Source organism: Vespula vulgaris, chromosome 13 (assembly GCF_905475345.1).
Source record: "Vespula vulgaris chromosome 13, iyVesVulg1.1, whole genome shotgun sequence".
Classification (NCBI taxonomy): domain Eukaryota; kingdom Metazoa; phylum Arthropoda; class Insecta; order Hymenoptera; family Vespidae; genus Vespula; species Vespula vulgaris.
Window position 1 is genome coordinate 2,160,389 of NC_066598.1, and position 21,798 is coordinate 2,182,186.

Genomic DNA, 21,798 nt, shown 5'->3' on the forward strand with positions numbered 1-21,798 from the left:
ACAATTTCATATTACAATTTCATTTCTATTCAAATCATTGAAATAGCAAGTGTTCTAATGAAGAAGTTATAGTTGGAATTCATATAGAATGATAAATAACGATTGTAATTTTTCTATTAAATTTATAGTTTCTATTCGAATAATTACGACTGTAGAATTTTTTCTAGAAAATCGTACATTTTGTCACACATTTTGTATGCAGTTTTAACAAAAGAAATTATGATAAGATTAATGTAGAGTATAATTAACACAAATGTTCTCATTTTTTATTCATATTATTAGAATTGTGATTGTGATTTAAAAAAAAAAAAGAAAAAAAAGAGAGAAAGAAAAATAGAATTCGCGTAGAAAGTGTAATTGACAAATATTACATCTATTTTATTCAGATTATTCGAATTTTTTATTACGCATAATTTCCTTTCTCATTTTTCTTTTTTTCTTTGGAAAAAAGAAAAAGAAAAAAAAGAAAGAAATAAATTTACAATTACTTTGTTAACAGCGGTGATCGGTGGAGCTGTAGTCGGCCTATTGTGTGCCATACTCGTGGTGATGTTCATCGTCTATAGGATGCGCAAAAAAGACGAAGGTTCGTACGCATTAGATGAGCCAAGAAGATCGCCGGCGGCCCAAGCCTTTCCAAAACCTGGCGCACCCCATCACAATCGAGAATTTTATGCTTGAAGAGACGTAGCCCTTCTGGCTTCGTTACCGACTAATATTCCTACCAGTAATCTTCTGGTAGAATGTCGCGATTTCAAGCCAGGGAATAGAAAGACACGTTCGATCGAATCGACGTATCAAGACGATCGTAGCTGGACGATGATTTGAATGATCTAGCTATTATGCTCGATGCTAATGATGATGATGATGTTGATGAAGATGATGATGATGATGATGATGATGATGTTGATGATGATGATAATAATGACGGCGACGATGACGGCGACGATGACGACGACGATGAAAAAAAAAACAAAAAAAAGCAAAAAAACGGCGTAACATGTGGCAGCTCTTCATAGAATATAACAAAAAAAATCATACATAAAAAAGAAAAGCAGAAAGAAAGAAAACGGGGAAAAAAGTAATAATACAAACAAACAAAACAAATATGGCGGACGAGAAGACGCGTCGCCGATCGACCAATCCAGCGACGATAATTACTCTATTATCTTAGAGCGTACTCGTTCGCCAATCAGACACTAGTGTGTAGCGATTGAAACGCGCTCTGCAGTCCTACCTCCGCTCTCTCCTTCTAAAGAAAAAAAAAATATATATATATATAATAATAGTTAATTTAAAACTAAATGATTCTACGCGCGCGAGCGAATCTGCGTTTTTTAACTCTTCATAGTTTTAATAATTTATTAACTATTTTTTTCTTTTTTTTTTTTATTTCGAAATCCAGAACATATCGATTTCGAAATTTTAACTAAATCGACGATGTCTAATTTATTTTTATTCACATGACTTGTTCCTTCTTTTTTCTTCTTTTTTTTTTAGAACGAAGCGGATTCAGGTCGAAGCGTTTTAATCTAACTTTTAATCCTTTTTATCGAGTAGCAATCGATAAAACCAGCCATATTAGTGTTATCCTTTTTATGTTTATCTAATCTTATCTTATCTTTTCTTTTTTATTTAGTTTTTTTCCTACTTTCGTGTCTCGGTAGCTATATCCACGAGCATAATCTCGTGGCGATCTTCTTATATTGTTTTCTTTATCTTTTTCTTTTGTTTTTTTTTTTGTTTTATTTTATTTCTCTTTTTAATAAACTCTTACTAATCAAATCAATCATCAATCGTGGTGTATATTCGTGCTCTCTAGTAAATGTGAAAGACGAGACGAATCTGTATATGGACTATATTTTAAAGGTGTTCGCGATCCTGTTCTTTTTTCTAGCTTTTGGTGGAAGGAGGGAATATATATATACATATATATATATATATATATATATAGAAAAATAATATATATATATATGTATATATGAATAAAAACAATAAGAATTTTCATGGACACCGATTCCGAATGCATTTACACAAGCCAGTAGGTCGTGTGCGAAATCTATGCATTTACGTATAGCTGCATATTATTATTATTATTATTATTATTATTATTACTATTATTACTATTATTAATATAAATATATATTTATGTGTGCATAGTAAGAATGAGAGAGAGAGAGAGAGAGAGAGAGAGAAAGAGAGAACGAGCGAAAGAAACAGAATGAAAAGGAGAGTGAATGAAAGAGAGAGAGAGAGAGAGAGAAACGTGAAGTAAAATTTGTGTTGTTACACAATAAAAAAGAAATAAGTAAAGAAAAGGGCCACCACATTAATAATATTGTTGATTTTTTTTTGCTATCTTCCCTAAGGGAAGAAAAAAAGAAGAAAAAGAAGGAATAATTAGCGTCGTTTCTTTCTTTTTTTTCCTTTAATAATAATGCAATCGATGTAAAATGTTAACGATCGAATCTTCGTTACCTTTTATCCCGATTACTCGATTAAATCGTAACTGCGTTTCCTATCATTTTACTTACAATGTTATAATTATGAACGAAAAACGAAATAGAAAAGAAAAAATACATATTAAAAATACCATCAAGATTAAGAGCAAGATAACAACGAGGGTGATGACGATGATAGGGGACGATATGGGTTGAGAATTTGTCGAGATAAAGGGTAAACGAGATTTAAACGAGAAAATTAATGATGTTTCTCACACACAAATGTGTAATATAATAATAAGCCTATGAATGATTATAATTATAATTATATAAGTCGAGTCGATCGTTTAGCGAGCAACTCTGTACATATCGATACTTGATTAACGATCGACTGCTTTCAATTTTTATTTTTATCTTATCTTATTTTATTTTATATTCCTTTATTTTTTCTTTAAACTTATATGTCTCTCGATAATCGATCGATATTTGACGTTTTCTCGTCCATGCAATTTTAAATTAATTAATTGATTGATTAATTAATTGTATACTTTGGCTGAACGTTTGCGCCTTAACGTTCTATTCGCTTTTAATTTTTTAATATATATATAGACATATATATATATATATTTATTAAAAGAAAAAATATATATATATATTTAACGAATATATGCATATATAATATTATTATTATTAATTGTAAAAAAAATAATATTTCGATCGTCTAATACAGTGAACCGGTTTCATTGGATCGATCTAATTCAATAACAATGGTTGCAATGTTGAATTAATTCATTTGTAATAATGATTTTCAATAGATTTAGATCATTCACGTGATTGCATTTATTTCTAAAAAATTCTATTAATCTTTTTAACCATAAATGGTGTCATACATATATTTGTATATATGTTTTAATTTTCTTTTCTTTTTTAAAGATCGGATATACGTTCGTTGAAATAAAAAATTAAAATTTTGGTGCGCTATAATGGAAAAATGGCGTCGCTCCCTTCTTCCACCTGACAATGACGATGACTACGACGACGATGATAAAAAAATAAATAATAATAATTAACGAAATATTGTAAAGAGAAAAATATTTATCATTTTGTTTGATAAACGACGAGAGCGAGAGATGCTCGCTTAATATTATTGTCATTTGAACATAGGACCAAATCTATTTCTCGTATAAATCAATCCCATTTATATTCGTTTATCAAAAATTCGAATGAATTAGATCTAACAACTTTTTCGAGAATTTTTATGCGTCCGTTTCGAATCTCTCCCCCGTGTGTAATTTGTCGTAAATTAAAAAAAAAAGAAATAATATTAATAATAATAATAATAATAATAATAATAATAATAATAATAATTAAAAAAGAAATTTTTCGTAGCATTCGATGATATCGTGTCTAATATGCGAATGTAAAATTAACAAAAAAAGAAAGAAATGAAAAAAGAACCGATAAGAATTATAAAAACTAATATATATCTATATCATGCCGGTACTGCCATATTATATTATATTACATGAAATCTAACGATTTGGCACGAACTTACACGAATCCGCCTTATTATTGTTACTCTTATATAAATGTGTCGTCCATTATTGGTCAAGTCAAGTCAAGTCGTTCATATAGTATATTATCTTAGTAAATTTTCATCATGATTACATATTTATTAATTAATATTTTCTCTTCTTGTGGAGAAAAATTTATTTCCAAATCCTATTTGGATGATTCGGGAAAAGAAAAGTATAAAAAATATTTTTTAATTATGCGCACAAATTTTGTCGATTCTTTTTATAAATTAAAAAATTCTATTAATAATATCCTTAATAACATTTCTAAATGTCGATTAAAGGGACATCTTCGTTGAGCCTACGCGATCAAGTACCGGAACATGATGATCTTTTCTTTTTATTTTTTTTTATTCTTACTTTTTTTCTAATTACACACACACACACACACTCATTTTTGTTATTATTGTTATTAACTTTAACAAAAATCAGAAAAAGAAAGCTTTTCCCTAGCTAATTAATTACTTAATTCCTCTTCGAGAAGACACCTTTCGCCATAAACAAAAAAATATTTAGTAAAATAAAATAAAATAAAAGAGGAACCTGAAACTGAATCGTAATATTTATATAACGTAATAATTATCGCGTGTGTATGCATATATATATACATATATATACATATACATATACATATACATACATAGACAGAATTGTTTGTTAGATAGCAATTAATTGTTCACACACAAGGCGTCTTTGTTGAAAATTGAGATATCAGAACGATGAGAAGAAAGAAATGAAGATATGAAGAAAGAAAAAAGAAAAAGAAACAAAAAAAGAACACGAATAAGCAAAATGGAAGAAAAGGTGTGCGATTATATACCCCCTTTTCTTTTTTTTTTACATCAAGCTCGCTATAACACGCGTTTTATTAATACTCGGGAGACATTGTCTACAAAATTAATTTATAAAAAAATAGTGAATATAATAATTGTATGTAATGAAAACAACATATTTTATAAGATGACTTATCCCATAAGATCGCGTTATAGCAATTAAAAAAAAGAAAAAGAGAGAAAACTCACATAGGCCAGGCGGACTAATAATAATAATAATAATAATAATAATAATAATAATAATAATAATAAAAATAATAATAATAAATATATAATAATTAATAATAATAATAATAATAATAACAGTACTAATAAAGATAAGAGTAATAATAATATAATGATAATAATAATATTAAATAATAATAATAATAATAATAATAATAATAATTTTAAGAAATGAATCCGATTAATATTAATATTTAATGATAATTATTAATTAACAAATATTATTTTCTAAGTGTAAGTATCGTTTCTGTAGTTTCTTCTGCCCCATAAACATATACTATCCACGTAAATACACGCAATACAGACACACACACACATATATGTATATATATTGATCACATAACTGTGTATTAAACGAAATACATAATGTGGATATGTATATATGTATATGTATATGTATACAAAAATAATGTACGCATGCATTCTTCACCCGCGAACATTGACCTCGTATATAATTTTTTTTTTTTTTTTTATTAATTACTCTCAAATTTAATAAAAAAAAAAAAGAAAAAACATCGCCTTTTAACATTCCTGCCCAAGTACAATGTAGTAAAACATATGTACGATGACAAGATGAGAATTTTGAGAATAATTATCGCGGGTTGCGTACATAAATAATAATAATTATTATTATTATTATGATTATTATTATTATCGAATTAATTGATTCATTGTGATTAACAAAGAATTAACAACAATAATTATTATTATTATTATTATCGTATTTAGTATCGTAAAGAATTAAACAGTGTATGTCGTCGCTCCTATTCTGTAAATAAATATTGTATTCTGTAAGGAGAAGTTTAGGGACTTATTTGATATATATATATATATATATATATATATATATATATATATAACCGTGAAATGTTTAACAAAGTGTTACAAACTATTTACATTTTTTAATGAGACTTTATGGACTAATTGTTTATATATATATAAAAATAATAATTTTTTTCAGTAAGAATTTTTTACGAGATAAATTTAATTACAAACGCCGTATGTTTTTAGATGAAAATAATTTGTAACACTAGTTGGACCATTTGTTTTTCGATTAAAATAGTTCGCAATACTTTTATTTGGATCACGTGTTTCTTTTCAACAAGATTTATTTCTAAGCTTTATTTAGGCCATCCTACACACACACACATATATGTATATATATATGTATATATATGTGTGTGTATGAATTTGTTGAATTAATAAGAGCATCGAGTTAAAGAAAAGGAACGTTGTGGATTATTCGAAAAAGTTATACTTTATTGTTTCACCTCGATAAAGATTTACCAAAAATACATAGAAAAATAATCATCTTTGTTTTATCACAATATCGTTTCTATAATTAAACGTATCGTTGATTCTAGCACCATATAAAATCTAAGACGATTCTTCCCGAGAGAGAAAGAGAAAGAGAGAGTCGTAAGTATATAAAAAAAGATTATCTCTAGGATCGTTCAATTAACATGACAATTAGTTATTTTTTTCTATTCACCTCATTCTCATTTTGAAATATTATAAACGCATATAAAATCTACACATTACTGTTATCACAATTTATTTTTTAATCTGTTAATTGAGAAGATTAATTTACGAAATTGATTTTTCTTGGAATTAACAGATTAAGAAAAGATAATAAACTTTTTTAAAAACATTTAACATATACGCTATAATCTGCTTTTAAGGAATGGTTTCAAATATTTGTGGAAAGATTCGTTTACTTTATCTTGATTCAATGGACTCTTCATAGCTTCATCATAAAGACGCTGATAAACATTACCATCGTAAGCTCCTAAAGCTGATCCAAGAACTTCATCGCGTATATCAAAACCATCTACTATTCCTACAGCGTTAGGACGAATAGCTATTAGCATTTCTTCCAAACGTGATTGTAATGCCGATACATTTTCTTTTTTTAAGGTAGAAAACTAAAGACAAATTGATTAATTAATTTTTTGAACAATCTCAAAGAGAAAGAGAGAGAGAGAGAGAGAAGAAAAAAAGAAAGAATTTAAAAAAGTTGGACTTACTCTTAAGAAGTCACCAGTTCGTTGCAGTACCCAATAGACGCAATATAATGTGCATAATTGCTTCAATACGATATGCAATTCTTTTGACACTGTAGTCAACTCATTGATCGCCGTGACATATCTCATTACTATGAAAGCACGACAATGTGATTCAGCTGCCTGCATTAATTCGATACTAGTTTCGTTCCAGGCATCCTCAGGAGAACGACCTTTCTTTATTTTACGATCCATGTTTTGTGTAGCCAAATGAATTTTTCTATGAAAAGAGAAGATTACCGCGAACAAATTTATAGAATATCTTTAAGAATGTTACCTATGTGCATGTACATAAAAATTCAATCTATATAATTTATACCCTGCAGCAACTGCCTGATGAGCTTTAACAATACACATTAAACTATCATCCCAAGGTTCCTGTTTCGTTCCACGTGCCAAATTAGACAAGTATTCTACTGTAGGTGGTAATGGATTACCTCTTACAGCTTGTCTCCAAACTTTCATTAAATATCTTGCAGTTTGTAGAAGTAATACTGTATTTTCACCCTCGTAAGTACATGACGCGGTTACCAGGCCATATGTAGCAGGTAAATTACTGGAGTCCATGTATCCATGACCACCACAAGAAAGTCGAAGTTCCTCGATTCCTTTTGCTCCATCGGCTGAAGCTGTTGCTTTCAGACAGCATGCAAGTGCGTGTAACTTGAATAAGAAAATGTGATTAAATTATTTTCTTTTCTCTCTCTTTTTTTTTTTATGATGTATATGTGCGTGCGTGTGTGTATGATCTAAAGAATATTTATAGAAAGCATACTTCTGGGAGTCTTTCAAGTTCACCCTGATGCAATTCAGCCGTCACGTTATTATACATATTCCAAATCCAATTGGCAGCTGTAGTAATCGCAAAATACATCGCAAGATTTGGAAAGAGTTTGTATTGTTGAGTCATGTAATCGATAATTTGTGATTCAGGTTCACTAGACAGAAAGAAATGTTTATAAAGAACGAATAGTAATATAATACAGGATGATTCAGATTTCTTCCCGACTTTTATCCAACACAGAATTACTCTGTATAATTACAAATTATAGTGTAGGAAATATTTTTTTATTGCTACTTACTCTGACTTTATTTGACTTTGTCTTCTTATTGCACTGTATCTAACAGCAATAGTTACGGCTTTAGAAATATAACTTGCAATATCTTGTACCAATACTACTCGAACAAACATCATTGTACCATAAGTCAATTTATCGCTTGTTGCTTTGATATAAGTTCCATCTTCTAATATCTGCAAACAAATAAATAAATAAACAAAAATGAAAAGATTTTATTTTCTTTAGTGAAATCAAACTTATGGAATATAATAATAGAGAATAATATAATAAACCTGAGAATTTTTCATCAACATATGATTTCTCGGTATTCTAACATTCTCAAAACCTAAGAAACCATTATTAGTCGCATTCATTCCTAATTTAGTTCCAATTTCTCCAATTTTGATACCTACAAATATTAAAGATTCATAGTCAATGTTTTATTATTATTGCAATAGATTAATAAAAAAATCTTTATATACCTGGTAAAGGTTCATGCGTTTCTTCATCTCTAAGTTGTACGATAAACGGATGTATTCCTTTACATTCGCCTTGCGAGTACAATTGTGCCACTACTATGGCATAATTCGCAGTATGACCCACTGAAAATGAATAGACATAATTTAATATTATTCATGAAAATATAAAAGAGATCATAAAGCAAATTATTTCGGCAGAAGCTATTATTGTTAATTAATAAATAAAATAATACTTACAGCCACCAGGCCACCATTTATACGATGTTAAAGTTGGACTGTTTAATACAAATTCTTTAGTTTTAGGATCATAGGTCGCAGTAGTTTCCAAACCTCTGATAAATGTTCCATGGCCTAGTTCTGTCTAAGAGCAAACAATAAAATGTTAGTAAACAAATATCCTTGATAGAGAATGTTTTAAGAATGAAAATAATGATTAGAAAGAATAATTATTAATTAAGAAGTCTTAATATCGATTTTACTTGAGCATAAGTTCCTATAATACTGCATGACCAAGCCCTCGATAACCAAAATGCTTGTTGCTCGGGTGTAGCTTGACCCAATAATGCTGGTATGAACATTACAAAATGTAAAGTTATTGGATTTCCATCTTTTAATATCGCTGATCCTAACATTCCACCTAAACTTTGCCTATAAGAAAAAACATAAATAATTTATAATAATAATAAATAAAAAAAAGATCCATTTAGTTTTCTTCCAAAAATATTACATATATTCTCAATTTGAAAAATATAGCATATATTAAAAAGTATTAATCGCTTCTTACATATAAGTACGCATATCGCTCTTTCCTATACTTTGTAGATATTCTAATTTTTCTAAGACAATGCATCCTTTTCGTATAGCATCTTCATAAATTTCTTTATGACTTTTATACTTTGCAGGAACTTTATCTTGCAGCAACGGATCGTTTAAAAAATTATCTTCTACAAAAAGAGAAAATTCATTGCCTTGTATAAAATAAATATTAAATCAAAAGCAGTATATGCTAATATTTTTTTACATATCTTGTTTTTAAATATAAAATGTTAATCAAGTTTAAAATTAGATAAATTATTAAAATGTACCATTTAAATCTGGTCATATAAGAAAAGAGAAAAAAAAAGAAGAAATGAAAAAATATTTTAAAATGATAAATATTCAACTTCAAACAAACAAATATAAACGAGCATGATGTAATAGATCATACGCGTGTAGTAGATAAATATTAATTAATATCATAAAAGAAACAAAAAAAAAGAAGAATAACCAAATATTATTTATGTTATAATATATAATAAGATATATATATGCAACATGCAATGTAATTATACTAAATACAAACAAACGGTAATCGAACTGTATAAATTATTGTTTGTAACATCATATTGTGAAATAATTATTCCTCATTTTTTCACACACGCACGCACACACACACATAAATATTCACACAAATTAAAAATAGAATCTACAAAATGATAAATTTAGTATCTTGCAAAAGATTAGTAATGATTACATTATAAAATAAATCGATTAATATATCCGATCGATTGAGAACCGGTTCTCAACTCGTTACATATTAGGAATAAAATTATACAAGTTTTAACAGCTATCGACGCATATATATACTGTATACATTAGCTGACGTATGATATTTTTATGTTCGTATTCTTTTTTATTTTTGTACCAAAGGTTAAATCTACATTTATAAATAAAAAAATTGAATTGATCGTTATTACGTATTGCCAATGTATGTGCGTACGTACGTCTAATAAACATACGTACAGAAAGAACATGCGTAATACGTAATTATGAAAATTTATTAGAAAATTAATTCTATTCGGAATTAATATGAAACGTCATTTTACATTTGAAGAAAAATAAAAAGAAACAATTTAATGATAAATTTTTTGCGTTCGATTAATATTGTATTTTGTATAAAACATTGTAATGATTATAGCGATAAAAAAAACACATTTCGTTGCTTGTTATGAAATTAGATATTATACGAAAAAATAAATAAATAAATAAATAAATAAAAAAATATGAAAAAAAAAAGAAAGTAACAAAAAAAAAGATTAGAGAAAGCTTCTTGAAATATGCTATCGCGAATTTTCTCTTTTCGTTAAATAGAAAGAAATTTAAAAAGAAAAAAAAAATATTTTTTTTTCTTTTTTTTTCTCTTTTTTCAACTATCTATTATACCGCAAAAAATTCATTATATTTGTAAATTAAATAGTGTACGGTGACACATTAACAGAAACGTTTAAGAAATCATTTCAAAGTTGTCGATTAAAATCATTCTACCATATGTATCATAAATATTCCGTTTGAATCAAAAAAATTCCCAAAATGCGGAGTCATACTAAAATATATAAGAATAGTTAACATGTTTATTATTGGGAAAATTCATTAGGAAAAAATCGAAAAAAGGAAGAAAAAGGAATCGAAAGAAACATTAAAATGGGTCACGACTCCGTACAAAAGTTTGAGAACTCCTGGATTTATAACGAAAGGTACTTCTTTACAAAGAGATAAGAGAAAAGGAGAAAAATGATAGGTCAATGGGAAAAAAAAAAAAACAAGAAAAGAATACGAATGAGATCAGGGTAAAACATAAATAGTAATATCATAATTCATATAGGAATATCATCACAATGTATGTTACCTAATTCATGTCGTGTAGCTATTTTCTCAGAACTACCGTCCAACCAAAGAGTTAATTCCTTCGAGTCGAAAGTACATTTTTGTCGTTCACGTAATAAATCTTCGTTCACAGTTATTTTATTTCGATACATTTCTTTTTGTTTTTTCTTGTTTATTTTCCTCTTTTTTTTCTTCGTACTCCTTTCGTTTTACGACGTCTCACCCTTTTACGATAAATGAAATAATATCAAATTTTCACGAAATTCGACACGCGAGATTAAGAGAGAAAGAGAATCAGTCTCTCTTGATCTTCTTCCGTTGACAATTTTTCTGTCAATTCTTGTTTCTCTTTTTCCCTATCACTCCTCCTTTATGTCACTCAGAAAAAAATTTACAATGAAAATTAATAATTGTAACTCTCTGATCAATGCAAACAACTTATTAGCACTACACGACACTGTTCAACAGATACTGAGAAACTGATGGATCGAAAAACTGATAATCTTCCGTATAAGAAGAATTATAACTATCTTGCGTCTTATAAAATTCCATTCTCTAAGTATGCAGAATATTTTATCTTTTTTTTTCTACTATTCTTTTTTCCTTTTTTACATTCAGTATCTCGAAACGTTTATAAGAGAACGACATCTTTCGAAAATTTTTTCAAACTATTCGCGTAATTTCCTCCTATCGTTCACAACGATAATATCATTACCTGTGTTATCTACATAAAAAATTTAACCCAATTTCACTTAACAACAATGATTACGAAAGTTAACTTCTTTTATAATTATACTGATTATGTTCTTTCTTTAATATTATTGTGTGTGCTAATAATATTTGTAATAACTTATTAAGTGAAATATTTGAATTTGGCGCCTTTAAAATCTTCGATATCAAGGTGGCTCCACTTCCGTCTAAATGTTACGAGGAAGAGAGAATCTCGCCATTTTGTTTTTCTTTGTATTGAGACTTCCAAACTGCGTCATGAGGTACGGATTGTTCGTTCTATTTTTTAATTTTTATTGTTGGAATTAGTTTATATTGACTATTATAAGTTTAAAAAATAAGTTCTGAACATTTTATTGGTTACGTAATGTGGACTTTAATAAATGATTATTGTTTTTATCTACAAGATTTTAATGTTGTTGACGGATGACCACATGGTTCTATACCTGGCTTTTATATTTCTTGTATTTCTATTAAAATTTAATTCTATTTATGTATAAAGTGATAGTTTTTATTAATAACGGTGTCAGATATTAATTTCATTGCATAACCTTAAACAATTTTTCTTATATCAGAAATGTACATCAGAGTCGTCGAGATTGGACTCGTGTTTAACCTCATTATATTTATTTTTTTTTGCAGTTCCTTAAAACTACAAAAGAGGCTGGCAGCCTCTGTTATGCGCTGTGGGAAAAAGAAGGTATGGTTGGATCCAAATGAAGTTAATGAAATTGCGAATACTAACTCTCGTAAGTTTGTCTCTTTGTTTATTAGTTATAGTCCAATATTATCTCTCATAACATATAGTTTAAATCATTGACATTATCCGTTTCATTTTTCATGATAGGTCAGAATATCCGTAAATTGATTAAGGATGGCTTAATAATAAAAAAGCCAGTGGCTGTGCATTCTAGAGCACGAGTTCGTAAGAATACGGAAGCTAGACGTAAGGGTCGTCATTGCGGATTCGGTAAGAGAAAGGGTACAGCAAATGCACGTACTCCTCAAAAAGTAAGTTTCAAATATTGTTATGTAAATATTATATAAATATTTTAATTGTATATTAATTATTATGATAAATATAGATCATTCTATAGATTTATTTTGTATTAATTAAATATTTTGATATAGGATTTATGGATTCAAAGAATGAGAGTTCTTCGTCGTCTTTTGAAAAAATATCGTGAGACTAAGAAAATCGACAGACACTTGTATCATTTACTTTATATGAAAGCAAAAGGTAATGTATTTAAAAACAAAAGAGTACTTATGGAATTTATTCATAAGAAAAAAGCTGAGAAAGCTAGGGCAGAAATGTTATCGGACCAAGCTGAGGCACGTCGTACCAAAGTACGCGAAGCTCGTAAACGCAGAGCTGAAAGAATTGCAACAAAAAAACAAGAGCTACTGCAATCGTATCAACGAGAAGATGAAGCAGCTGCTGCGCAAAAAAAGTAATTTTAAAGATCAACAATTTTATTATGTAAATAAAAGTCGCAAAAAATGAATAATGTTTAAATTTATTTTTCGACACGTTTATATAATTATCTGATATAAAACAAGTTTTATATAAAAAACAATATCGAATGAAAATTTATATGCAAGAAAAAGAATTAATATATAAAAATAATACTATAAAAAAAATTAATATATTAAGATTTTATGCAATATAGTTTTCCATATTGTAAAAGGTAACCTATAAATATATATACATATATAGAGTACGTATAAATACGTAAATATTTCATAGAGGGCAGTATGTACGATTCATGAAGTACGATATAAAACTAAACATGTGCTTGACATTTTTCACTAAAAGAAGAAAATAATATATTTTCTAAAGGTATGTATAAATAAATATTTGTAGTCAAATTAATATATGTATTATGCATATTAACTATATTTATTTATATATATATATATATGTATATATAGTTTATATTGCCTAACGAACATAACGATAGAAAAAACATTATTCATTATAGGCGAATGTAGAAGAGATAGTTTGGTGATATCAAATTTTCAGTCTAGAATTATATTGAAGGGAACGATACTAAATCAAAAAGTAATAGTTTTTGTGAATTGTTTAGGTTAATTGTTTAGGTTAATTGATTTGTTTCGAAAAATTTCTGGACATATTTATATTCTTGTATTATTAAGTGTCGTATCGAAGTGTTGATCATTTTTTCATTATTACGTAGGTACATCGTTTCTTTTTTCTGTTAGTTATAAAATTATATGAAACCATCGTTTACTATATTATTTATATTTAATAAGCAAATATATATTAAATGATACGTTTCATATGTAATTCAAAAGACAGTTTTTCGTAACATGGAAAAGAGGTTAGTTTCTTAAGCACAGATCAGTTGTCAATGACCTATAATTACTTTTGCACCTAATTATACATCTAGTTTATGGTATTGCATCATATATACATTATAATTTTTGTCGTGAAAGAAAGAAATAGTGTTATTTAAGATTGATTTTAAAATATCATTTGATATTTTTCTTTATATTTCCCTTGTAAAATGTAGGAATTATTAAAAACCTATACTTTGCAATTCACAGCTGGAATGTATATAAATCCATGGCCTAAACAGTGATACAGGAACAATGGATCAAGAAAAAAATGTTAGTACACATGTATATGCAGGCTTTCGCTATGTAGTTTGATATTTGATTGAATTCTTTCTTCTTCTTCTTCTTCTACTTCTTTTTTTTTCTTTTCTTTACAATTCTTCTTTTGACTCCTTTCGTTATAGAAACAGTATTGTAATAATTAATTTGTAACATCTATCTTTTTATCTCTAAATATGAGTGTTTGTAGTTTAAATGGTATTGGTGTGTTATCTCTAAAACAAGGCATAAATAACTATTTAACTGAAGTATTTTGGAAAATACTTGTAATGAAATTGCAACGTGTCGACATTACTGCATGGATCAATGCAGAATTTCTTATAATTCTTATTCTCCTGCATATTTTTTAGTCATTACATAATCTTTGTTTATATATATTTAGTACAATATATATATTTAAAAAGCATTATATTCTGTGATATAGTTTTTAAACATGATATTTAGGTTGGATACTATATATGGTTGGAGGAAATAAAAATCAACTTTGATGTTGCGAAGTATAAAAAGTGGTTCAAATGTTAATATGTTCTTTGTACCATTGTGTCTACAAATACTTGGAACATACATGTATATGTATATTTATAATAACAATTATTAGTAATCAGTTTAGTTTTATCAGATATTGTTAATTCTTCATTCTTTCAGAGTATCTAAAGATATTAATTTTTTCTTTAATGAAACATGAAATGGCCAATTACTTCATTAAAAAACTGCCTTATATATAATTATAATGTGTTGATTTATGTGTATGCAACAAGTATGTATGAGAACATATATGTAATGTTAATATGTTGGCACTGGTTTTTTCTTTTTTTTTCTTTTTTTTTCTTTTTTTTTCTTTTCCCATATAGACATATGTAATTCTATAATTATTATTTGATATTTTCTATCTTTGATCTGGAAGATTATTTATTCCTATTTTGCTTTGATATCTAAAATCGTATATTTTAATTTGTTCAAGTTATAATTCAATTGAATTGATTTTAGTTTGAAGAAGATGGGCAAAGCAAGTTGATCACACGATCTGCAGCAAGACATCTTCGTCGTAAGCGATTGAACGAGGCTCGAAGAGCAAGAAATCAGTTTCTTGTAGATTTTATTAATGGAGTTGATGAGAAGATAAATCAGGAAACAGAAGCTCACTTCGATAGTGAGAAGAATAAATTGACTAAATCAAAAGCTCGTAGATTACGTAAGAAGAAAAAGGCAAAGTTACTGGAAACTTGTAACTGTGATACTTCTCTTGTCTCATCTAATCTTCTACAATTTGAGCCAAATTGTTGTATTAAATCCGAACAGAATACTTTCGATTCTCATCTTAACAATGTGCAACATTTTGAAGATCTTCTTGCACAATCATTACTTTCCTTAGGCAATCATAACAAAACAGTTGGAAAAGTTGAAGAGACAATCGAATGTGAATTTAAGTATAATAAGCAAGATAAAGATAGATCGCAATCGTACCTTACACAACTCGTTAATGTGGATTCAGAAGATTCATCTGACTCATCTCGAGCGATTGTTTTCTCAGCATTACCTAAATCTAAAAATAAAGAACAGACTCATTGTACGAAAAATAGTCCAGGGATAAAAAGATCTTATCTAGAATCTTGTAATATTAAAGTAGATCAGTTATCTGATACGTTTCCCGTATCTGAAAAACCGTGTAGACCAAAATATTTTATAACACCTAACGCAAGAAAAGATCAAGTGGAGAATAAGAATATATCGTTGAATAATAAAACATTCGAAAAGAAAGAAACAGAAAATATTGTTACATCAGAGACTTGTCCATTAAAATATGGTAAATTTTTTTAATATTTTCAATTTGAATTATTAAAAAGAAAATAAAAATAATAAATGATATTTTGTTTAATAGATCACAATACAAACACGTTAGAATCTCTTATTGATAAACAAAGTGCAATAGAACCAACTTCTAACGAGGAATTAATGTTAAAAAACGATACAAATTTTAATCACAGGACGTTTGGAGATAAAGAAAGTAATTCTTCATCAGTATTCCAACAAATATCAGAAGAAACTTTAAATATTGAAACAACTTCAGAGAATTCTATTGTACAAAGGCAATCTATTGAGGAGCCCAAAGAATCAATTTTACCAGGTATGTGTATAAATGATTAATTTTAATAAATTTTGTTAACATAATATTTTGTTTATAGTAAATTTAACATCAGATAGTGTTGCTTCAACGATAAACGTACAACCAAGTAAAATAATGGATTCTAAAGTGACTGGTACATTTAAAACAAGGGAGGAAATAAAGGCTGAGCGTGAAGCAAGAAAAGCTGCAAAAGCTGCTACCAAGAGCAAGGGTAAAGTTGCTGCTAGTACATCTGAAAAGCAGAGTGTTCCTATTAAAGTAGATCAAATGTCTAATGACAATATAAAGCTAAAAACAAGTATAGTCACAAAGTTAGAATTGAATATATCTGAGAATAATTCAAGTAATACTATAGAAGATAGTACTATAAATATTAATTCGGAAGCAAAAAGCAAGGCTGAATTGCGTGCTGAAAGAAGAGCTAAACAAGAGGCACAAAGAGCTGCCAAACAAGAACAAGTTACTGAAAGAACCAAAATTAAAAGTAAATGCAATACGATTCAATCGAAACAAGTTGTAGCAACTACAGTAGAAGCTACTGTAGATGATTCAAACAATAAAACTGTCAAGAAAATAGTAAAAAAAAATGAACACGAAGTAAATCTATTTAAACATCTATATCATGAAAGAGAGCTTGCCTTGAATAATGTTCCTGTACTTAACGCAAAAGTACATCCAGCTATAGTAAAACTTGGTGTACAATATGCTAATAAAATTATTGTTGGAAGTAATGCAAGATGTGTTGCACTTTTGGTAGCTGTGAAGCAGCTTATAGAGGATTTTGAACAACCATCAAAAACTGATTTTGTACGAGGTCTTGAAGCAAACTTGCAAGAATCAGTTGCTTATTTACATCATTGTAGACCATTAGCTGTTTCTATGCAGAATGCATTGCGTCATTTAAAATGGCAAATGACTCAATTAGTATCTACATCTACAGATATAGATGTAAATATTTTTTATTGCTTTATATTACATTTTTTCTGTCGGGTAACCAAACATTTTTTTATTTCAGGCTAAAAATAAGTTGATGAGTTCGATAGACACTTATATTTTAGAACAGATTCAACTTGCTGATGAAAGTATATCTATAACTATACAAACAAAAATATCCAATGGAAATGTAATTTTAACATATGGATAGTAAGTAAATTAGATTGCATATAAAATTTATGTATATATACTAAATATTATACATATCGTATTAAATGAAATTTCTCTCTCTTTTTTTTTTTTTTTTTTTTTTTTTTTTTTTTACCATTTATTAAAGAGTTATGATATTTTTTTCAGTTCATCATTAATTCAAAAAATTTTAATGGATGCATATGATGCTGGAAAACAATTTCGAGTTATTATTGTAGATGGAAGACCATGGTTAGAAGGTAAAGAACAATTGCGACGTTTAACAAAACATGGAATTGAATGCTCATATGTATTGATTAATGCTCTTAGTTTTGTTATGCCAGAGGTGAGTTTTTATATTTGGGATAAAAATCTAAAAATATAAAATCAATCGAATTATATAGAAATTGTATGAGGTAATTTAGAAAAATTTAATTAGATGAGATTATTATTGTATAGGTGAGTAAAGTTTTCCTTGGAGCACATGCTATATTAGCAAATGGAGCAGTGATGTCAAGAGTTGGTACCGCACAAGTTGCTTTAATGGCAAGGTCTTTTAACGTTCCCGTTTTAGTAGCCTGCGAAACACACAAATCCTGTGAACGTGTACAGACAGATTCAATAGTTTATAATGAATTAGGTGTGTTATATATAATTTATTATTTGAATTATATATATTCTAGATATTGTAATATTTTTTATATTTTTTATAGGTAATGCCGATGAATTAATTAAGCACACTTATCGTAATACAAAAAAGTCATTGCTTCAAAACTGGAGGACGAAAAAATATTTAAATCTTCTTAATATTACTTATGACGTTACACCAGCAGATTTAGTATCAGCTGTCGTTACAGAATTAGCCATTTTACCATGCACTAGTGTTCCTGTGATTTTACGAATTAAACCATCGGAGATTTAAATGTATCTAGATATAATGATAGATATTGGTTTTATATTAGCCATGTTTATTACATGGTGAAGAAACATTCTTCAAGTTGAATTTCAATGAATTGAAATTAAATTTATTCAATGATTAAGACATATTATATATATATATAATAATATTGTACTTATATAGAGTACTAATTTAAAAAAAAAAAAACAACAACATATTTATTATTTTGATTCAATGCAACATGATAATCGTTCGTATATTACCTAATGCATATTATGTTGTATACTTTGGAATAAACTTTTTAACTTGGAAGGATATGTGATAAAAGAAATATAAATGATTCATTTGTAACACGTTACTTTATTCAAAGTATTTAAAATCAAACACGTATAAATTTTACTATTATATATACGTAAAAACTTTTTTTTAGAAATGACTTGTTAATATTCATAATTTAAATTAATCATTTCTTTTTTACTACTTTCCTTAGTATTGAGTTTGACTAATCGACAGTCACATGCGAGTACTACTATTTTATTTCACTATATTTATCTTAGAGGTCACTACATACAATGTTTTCTAATGTTATGATTGGACGAGACTACGTGTTTAATGATTTATAAAATGTCGGATAATTTTAAAGGAAGGAATTGCTTAAAGCAATTTTTTACGTGTTGAAATGTTAAACAAATTCATAGGTATACTATTTAACAGACACACAACAATTAGATTGTTTTCCGTTGAATTCTCGTCAGAATCAAAATTAAAATTGTATAATATATTATTAGAGAGTTTTCCTATTGTATCGAAAAAAATTGATAAATTGTTTAAGGTACATGGCGAAAAAATATCTACAATACCAGAGAAGAAAATTATTGAGAATTGTAAAATATGTCGTGTGAGTTAAAAATGTTGGCATTTGCAAAGTAGAGTATTTAAGAGGTTATGTGTTATATCATACAATATATAACTTTCATATTTATTTTTTCAGGAACACAATGTTATGGTAGAAACAGTAGTAAATATCTTAACTTGCTTAACTGTAAATTCTCATCTTTTGAAGCATAGAATATTTTTATTGGAAGAGATAGGCGTATCTAAAATAGATGTAAATATCATCTGGAAGTACGTTTTGTATTACTTTATTTTAACTTTATTCATATAGTTTATGTCTACTTATAATTATATTTTGTAAATAGACAAATACGATTATAGATAATTAAATGAACGTGATATATTTCTTTTATAGATTGCCATATTACATGAGTCTACCTGTGACTAAATTTAAACATATAATGAAAATTCCAATGGAGCAACATATTATGAGTAATATATCTTCTCATATTGTCGAAAATTTGTCAGATATGCCATCCTTAGATTTATTAGACGAATCATTATCTGTAGATATGCATTATGAAAAATGTTTCTCATATTATATTGAAAGTAAATTTGGTTCTGATAAAATATCATTAAAACATAAAGGGAGAAAGTATAAAAGCTTCAGATTAATGACAGAGTTAATAAATATTTTCATAGAAAGTTATAATCTTGACTTACAATATGTAAGTAATAATATATAATATATATATATACACACACACACACACACACACACATGCATATATACATTACAATATATCATACAATTAAAAGTTTATTTAATAAAAACATTAAAATTTTTTTGTATGTACAGATAAGAAATCATCTAATTATTTTAGATATGTGCCCGAATCAAGTACAATATGCGTTAGAAAATTTAAAGGACACCAAAATAGGTAACTTGACATTTCACGAAATTTTTAAGAAATTCCATGAAATAGTAACATATGATCCAGAAAACATAAAGAAATTATTACAGAGCTTTAAAAAATATGGATTAGATAACAAGATCCTGCTGAGTTGTTTCAGAATTTTTAAAATTAGTAATGAAGATTTTGTTAATAAAATGGATAAAATCTTAACTACACCAGATCTCAGAGTATGGTGTGAAACTCCACGTATTCTATTTTTCATAATTAGAGCAAATATTGTTAATGAACGCATTGAATTTTTTCGCAAGAATGATAATATTAAATGGGTTAACTCGTATCTGCTTACAAGCGAAAAAGATCATTTTAGAAGGTAATATTTTTTTTCTCACATCATATACATATCATTTTTACAGAGATAATTTATATGACAAAAAAATATAATATGTGTTTTTTATTATAGATACAAGCAAGGTGAATTAAGTTCCGCGAAGAAAAAGAGGTACATACGATATATTTTGAAAAAGGAATTAGGCTCCGAAAACGAACACTTAATAAATACATTTCAGCTACATCCATACTGGAACAGAGTATCCTTTGTAGATTTAGATGATACATTACGTATCATAAAAAAATATTTTCCAATAGAAGATATATGCAGTAATATTCATATTATTCTGTATCCATGGTACTTATCCAATGTAGATCAATTTTTTCAAATTTATACATACTATGTTACAAAAGATTCTGTTGAATATGATTATTTTTTTCAGGTCTATTATTAACAAAGTGTTAAAAAGTATAAAAGAATCCGATAAGTATAACAAATATACTTCATCTCAACAACTGGCACTTTGTTTGTATTTTATAGAAAAAGATAATCATTTTACTGGTGATGGAATTTGGAATATAATGGAACAGGAAAAGCAATTAAAAGACAATGAAAAAATGACATTAGAAACCGATGAATTGCGAGATTGAAATAAAATTTAGATATTTGAATAATAAATGTTTTTCTTACTTTTAGAAGTAAGTTTATTTTTCGTCTTTTTTTTTCCTTTTTTTTCCCTTCTTTTCTGTTTCTTTATTTAAAAAAATGCATTTGAAAAATATTAATTTGTATATTTTATGCATAATATGTTTTTATATAGGTAGAAGAAAATTTGCTTTTCCTTTTTCTTGAAATCTGTAAGACAATTATGTAATAACAAGATTGCATA

At 27.3% G+C, this 21,798-nt stretch overlaps 5 protein-coding genes across 13 annotated transcripts in view; 4 read left to right on the forward strand and 1 right to left on the reverse strand.

Moving 5' to 3' along the window:
- The window catches only part of LOC127068358 (syndecan), a 29,298-nt gene extending 23,430 nt beyond the window's left edge, over window positions 1–5,868 (forward strand). The window contains exon 5 of the mRNA XM_051004435.1: window positions 500–5,868. Within this exon, the coding sequence (XP_050860392.1) occupies window positions 500–681 (182 nt within the window). The 3' untranslated portion in view covers window positions 682–5,868. The remainder of the gene's footprint in view (window positions 1–499) is intronic.
- Window positions 5,869–6,312: 444 nt separating this feature from the next.
- On the reverse strand, window positions 6,313–11,932 carry LOC127068353 (probable peroxisomal acyl-coenzyme A oxidase 1). Of its 3 annotated transcripts, none has more exons than XM_051004423.1 (11): window positions 11,339–11,932; window positions 9,458–9,617; window positions 9,153–9,321; window positions 8,911–9,030; window positions 8,677–8,796; window positions 8,488–8,603; window positions 8,219–8,388; window positions 7,912–8,074; window positions 7,456–7,799; window positions 7,101–7,356; window positions 6,313–6,998 (listed from the first exon to the last, which is right to left on the reverse strand). In XM_051004423.1, the coding sequence occupies exons 2-11, from the start codon at window positions 9,521–9,523 to the stop codon at window positions 6,738–6,740; spliced, it is 1,785 nt and encodes a 594-aa protein (XP_050860380.1). In that variant the 5' UTR covers window positions 9,524–9,617; window positions 11,339–11,932; the 3' UTR covers window positions 6,313–6,737. The 3 variants fall into 3 exon arrangements, with proteins under 3 accessions (XP_050860380.1, XP_050860379.1, XP_050860381.1); XM_051004422.1 differs by having other exon boundaries at window positions 8,911–9,034; XM_051004424.1 differs by lacking the exon at window positions 9,458–9,617 and having other exon boundaries at window positions 8,911–9,034.
- Window positions 11,933–12,198: 266 nt separating this feature from the next.
- On the forward strand, window positions 12,199–13,556 carry LOC127068502 (60S ribosomal protein L19). The gene is made up of 4 exons (XM_051004777.1): window positions 12,199–12,308; window positions 12,688–12,794; window positions 12,893–13,056; window positions 13,177–13,556. Exons 1-4 carry the CDS (start codon window positions 12,238–12,240, stop codon window positions 13,501–13,503), a joined length of 669 nt encoding a protein of 222 aa, XP_050860734.1. The 5' UTR covers window positions 12,199–12,237; the 3' UTR covers window positions 13,504–13,556.
- A 227-nt stretch (window positions 13,557–13,783) lies between these two features.
- Window positions 13,784–19,167, forward strand: LOC127068494 (translation initiation factor eIF-2B subunit delta). Of its 5 annotated transcripts, none has more exons than XM_051004747.1 (10): window positions 13,823–13,888; window positions 14,617–14,679; window positions 15,331–15,442; window positions 15,673–16,489; window positions 16,565–16,810; window positions 16,869–17,758; window positions 17,826–17,953; window positions 18,101–18,278; window positions 18,392–18,572; window positions 18,646–19,167. In XM_051004747.1, exons 3-10 carry the CDS (start codon window positions 15,428–15,430, stop codon window positions 18,852–18,854), a joined length of 2,664 nt encoding a protein of 887 aa, XP_050860704.1. In that variant the 5' UTR covers window positions 13,823–13,888; window positions 14,617–14,679; window positions 15,331–15,427; the 3' UTR covers window positions 18,855–19,167. The 5 variants fall into 5 exon arrangements, with proteins under 5 accessions (XP_050860701.1, XP_050860704.1, XP_050860702.1 ...); XM_051004748.1 differs by lacking the exon at window positions 13,823–13,888 and adding an exon at window positions 15,130–15,252 and having other exon boundaries at window positions 14,631–14,679; XM_051004744.1 differs by lacking the exon at window positions 15,331–15,442 and having other exon boundaries at window positions 13,784–13,888.
- Window positions 19,168–19,322: 155 nt separating this feature from the next.
- LOC127068496 (transcription termination factor 5, mitochondrial) lies at window positions 19,323–21,607 on the forward strand. Of its 3 annotated transcripts, none has more exons than XR_007782952.1 (7): window positions 19,323–19,728; window positions 19,822–19,955; window positions 20,080–20,392; window positions 20,524–20,951; window positions 21,042–21,080; window positions 21,148–21,266; window positions 21,352–21,497. XR_007782952.1 is itself a non-coding variant. In XM_051004753.1 (7 exons), exons 3-7 carry the CDS (start codon window positions 19,834–19,836, stop codon window positions 21,557–21,559), a joined length of 1,296 nt encoding a protein of 431 aa, XP_050860710.1. In that variant the 5' UTR covers window positions 19,323–19,528; window positions 19,663–19,728; window positions 19,822–19,833; the 3' UTR covers window positions 21,560–21,607. The 3 variants fall into 3 exon arrangements, 2 of the variants coding, with proteins under 2 accessions (XP_050860710.1, XP_050860709.1); XM_051004753.1 differs by having other exon boundaries at window positions 19,323–19,528; window positions 19,663–19,728; window positions 21,042–21,266; window positions 21,352–21,607; XM_051004752.1 differs by having other exon boundaries at window positions 21,042–21,266; window positions 21,352–21,607.
- The last annotated feature ends 191 nt before the right edge of the window (window positions 21,608–21,798 follow it).

Coding starts and splice junctions, on each gene's coding strand:
- LOC127068353 (XM_051004422.1), bottom strand. CDS start 11,468: ATGTATCGAAATAAAATAACTGTGAACGAAGATTTATTACGTGAACGA. Junction 9,035..9,152: donor TTATAGGAACTTATGCTCAA/GTAAAATCGATA, acceptor GTTTGCTCTTAG/ACAGAACTAGGCCATGGAAC. Junction 7,800..7,911: donor AACTTGAAAGACTCCCAGAA/GTATGCTTTCTA, acceptor TTCTTATTCAAG/TTACACGCACTTGCATGCTG.
- LOC127068496 (XM_051004752.1), top strand. CDS start 19,510: ATGTTAAACAAATTCATAGGTATACTATTTAACAGACACACAACAATT. Junction 19,956..20,079: donor GATGTAAATATCATCTGGAA/GTACGTTTTGTA, acceptor TTTCTTTTATAG/ATTGCCATATTACATGAGTC. Junction 20,393..20,523: donor ATAATCTTGACTTACAATAT/GTAAGTAATAAT, acceptor TTGTATGTACAG/ATAAGAAATCATCTAATTAT.
- LOC127068502 (XM_051004777.1), top strand. CDS start 12,238: ATGTTACGAGGAAGAGAGAATCTCGCCATTTTGTTTTTCTTTGTATTG. Junction 12,309..12,687: donor CTTCCAAACTGCGTCATGAG/GTACGGATTGTT, acceptor TTTTTTTTGCAG/TTCCTTAAAACTACAAAAGA. Junction 13,057..13,176: donor ATGCACGTACTCCTCAAAAA/GTAAGTTTCAAA, acceptor ATTTTGATATAG/GATTTATGGATTCAAAGAAT.
- LOC127068494 (XM_051004744.1), top strand. Junction 16,811..16,868: donor CAAAGAATCAATTTTACCAG/GTATGTGTATAA, acceptor TTTTGTTTATAG/TAAATTTAACATCAGATAGT. Junction 18,573..18,645: donor AATAGTTTATAATGAATTAG/GTGTGTTATATA, acceptor TATTTTTTATAG/GTAATGCCGATGAATTAATT.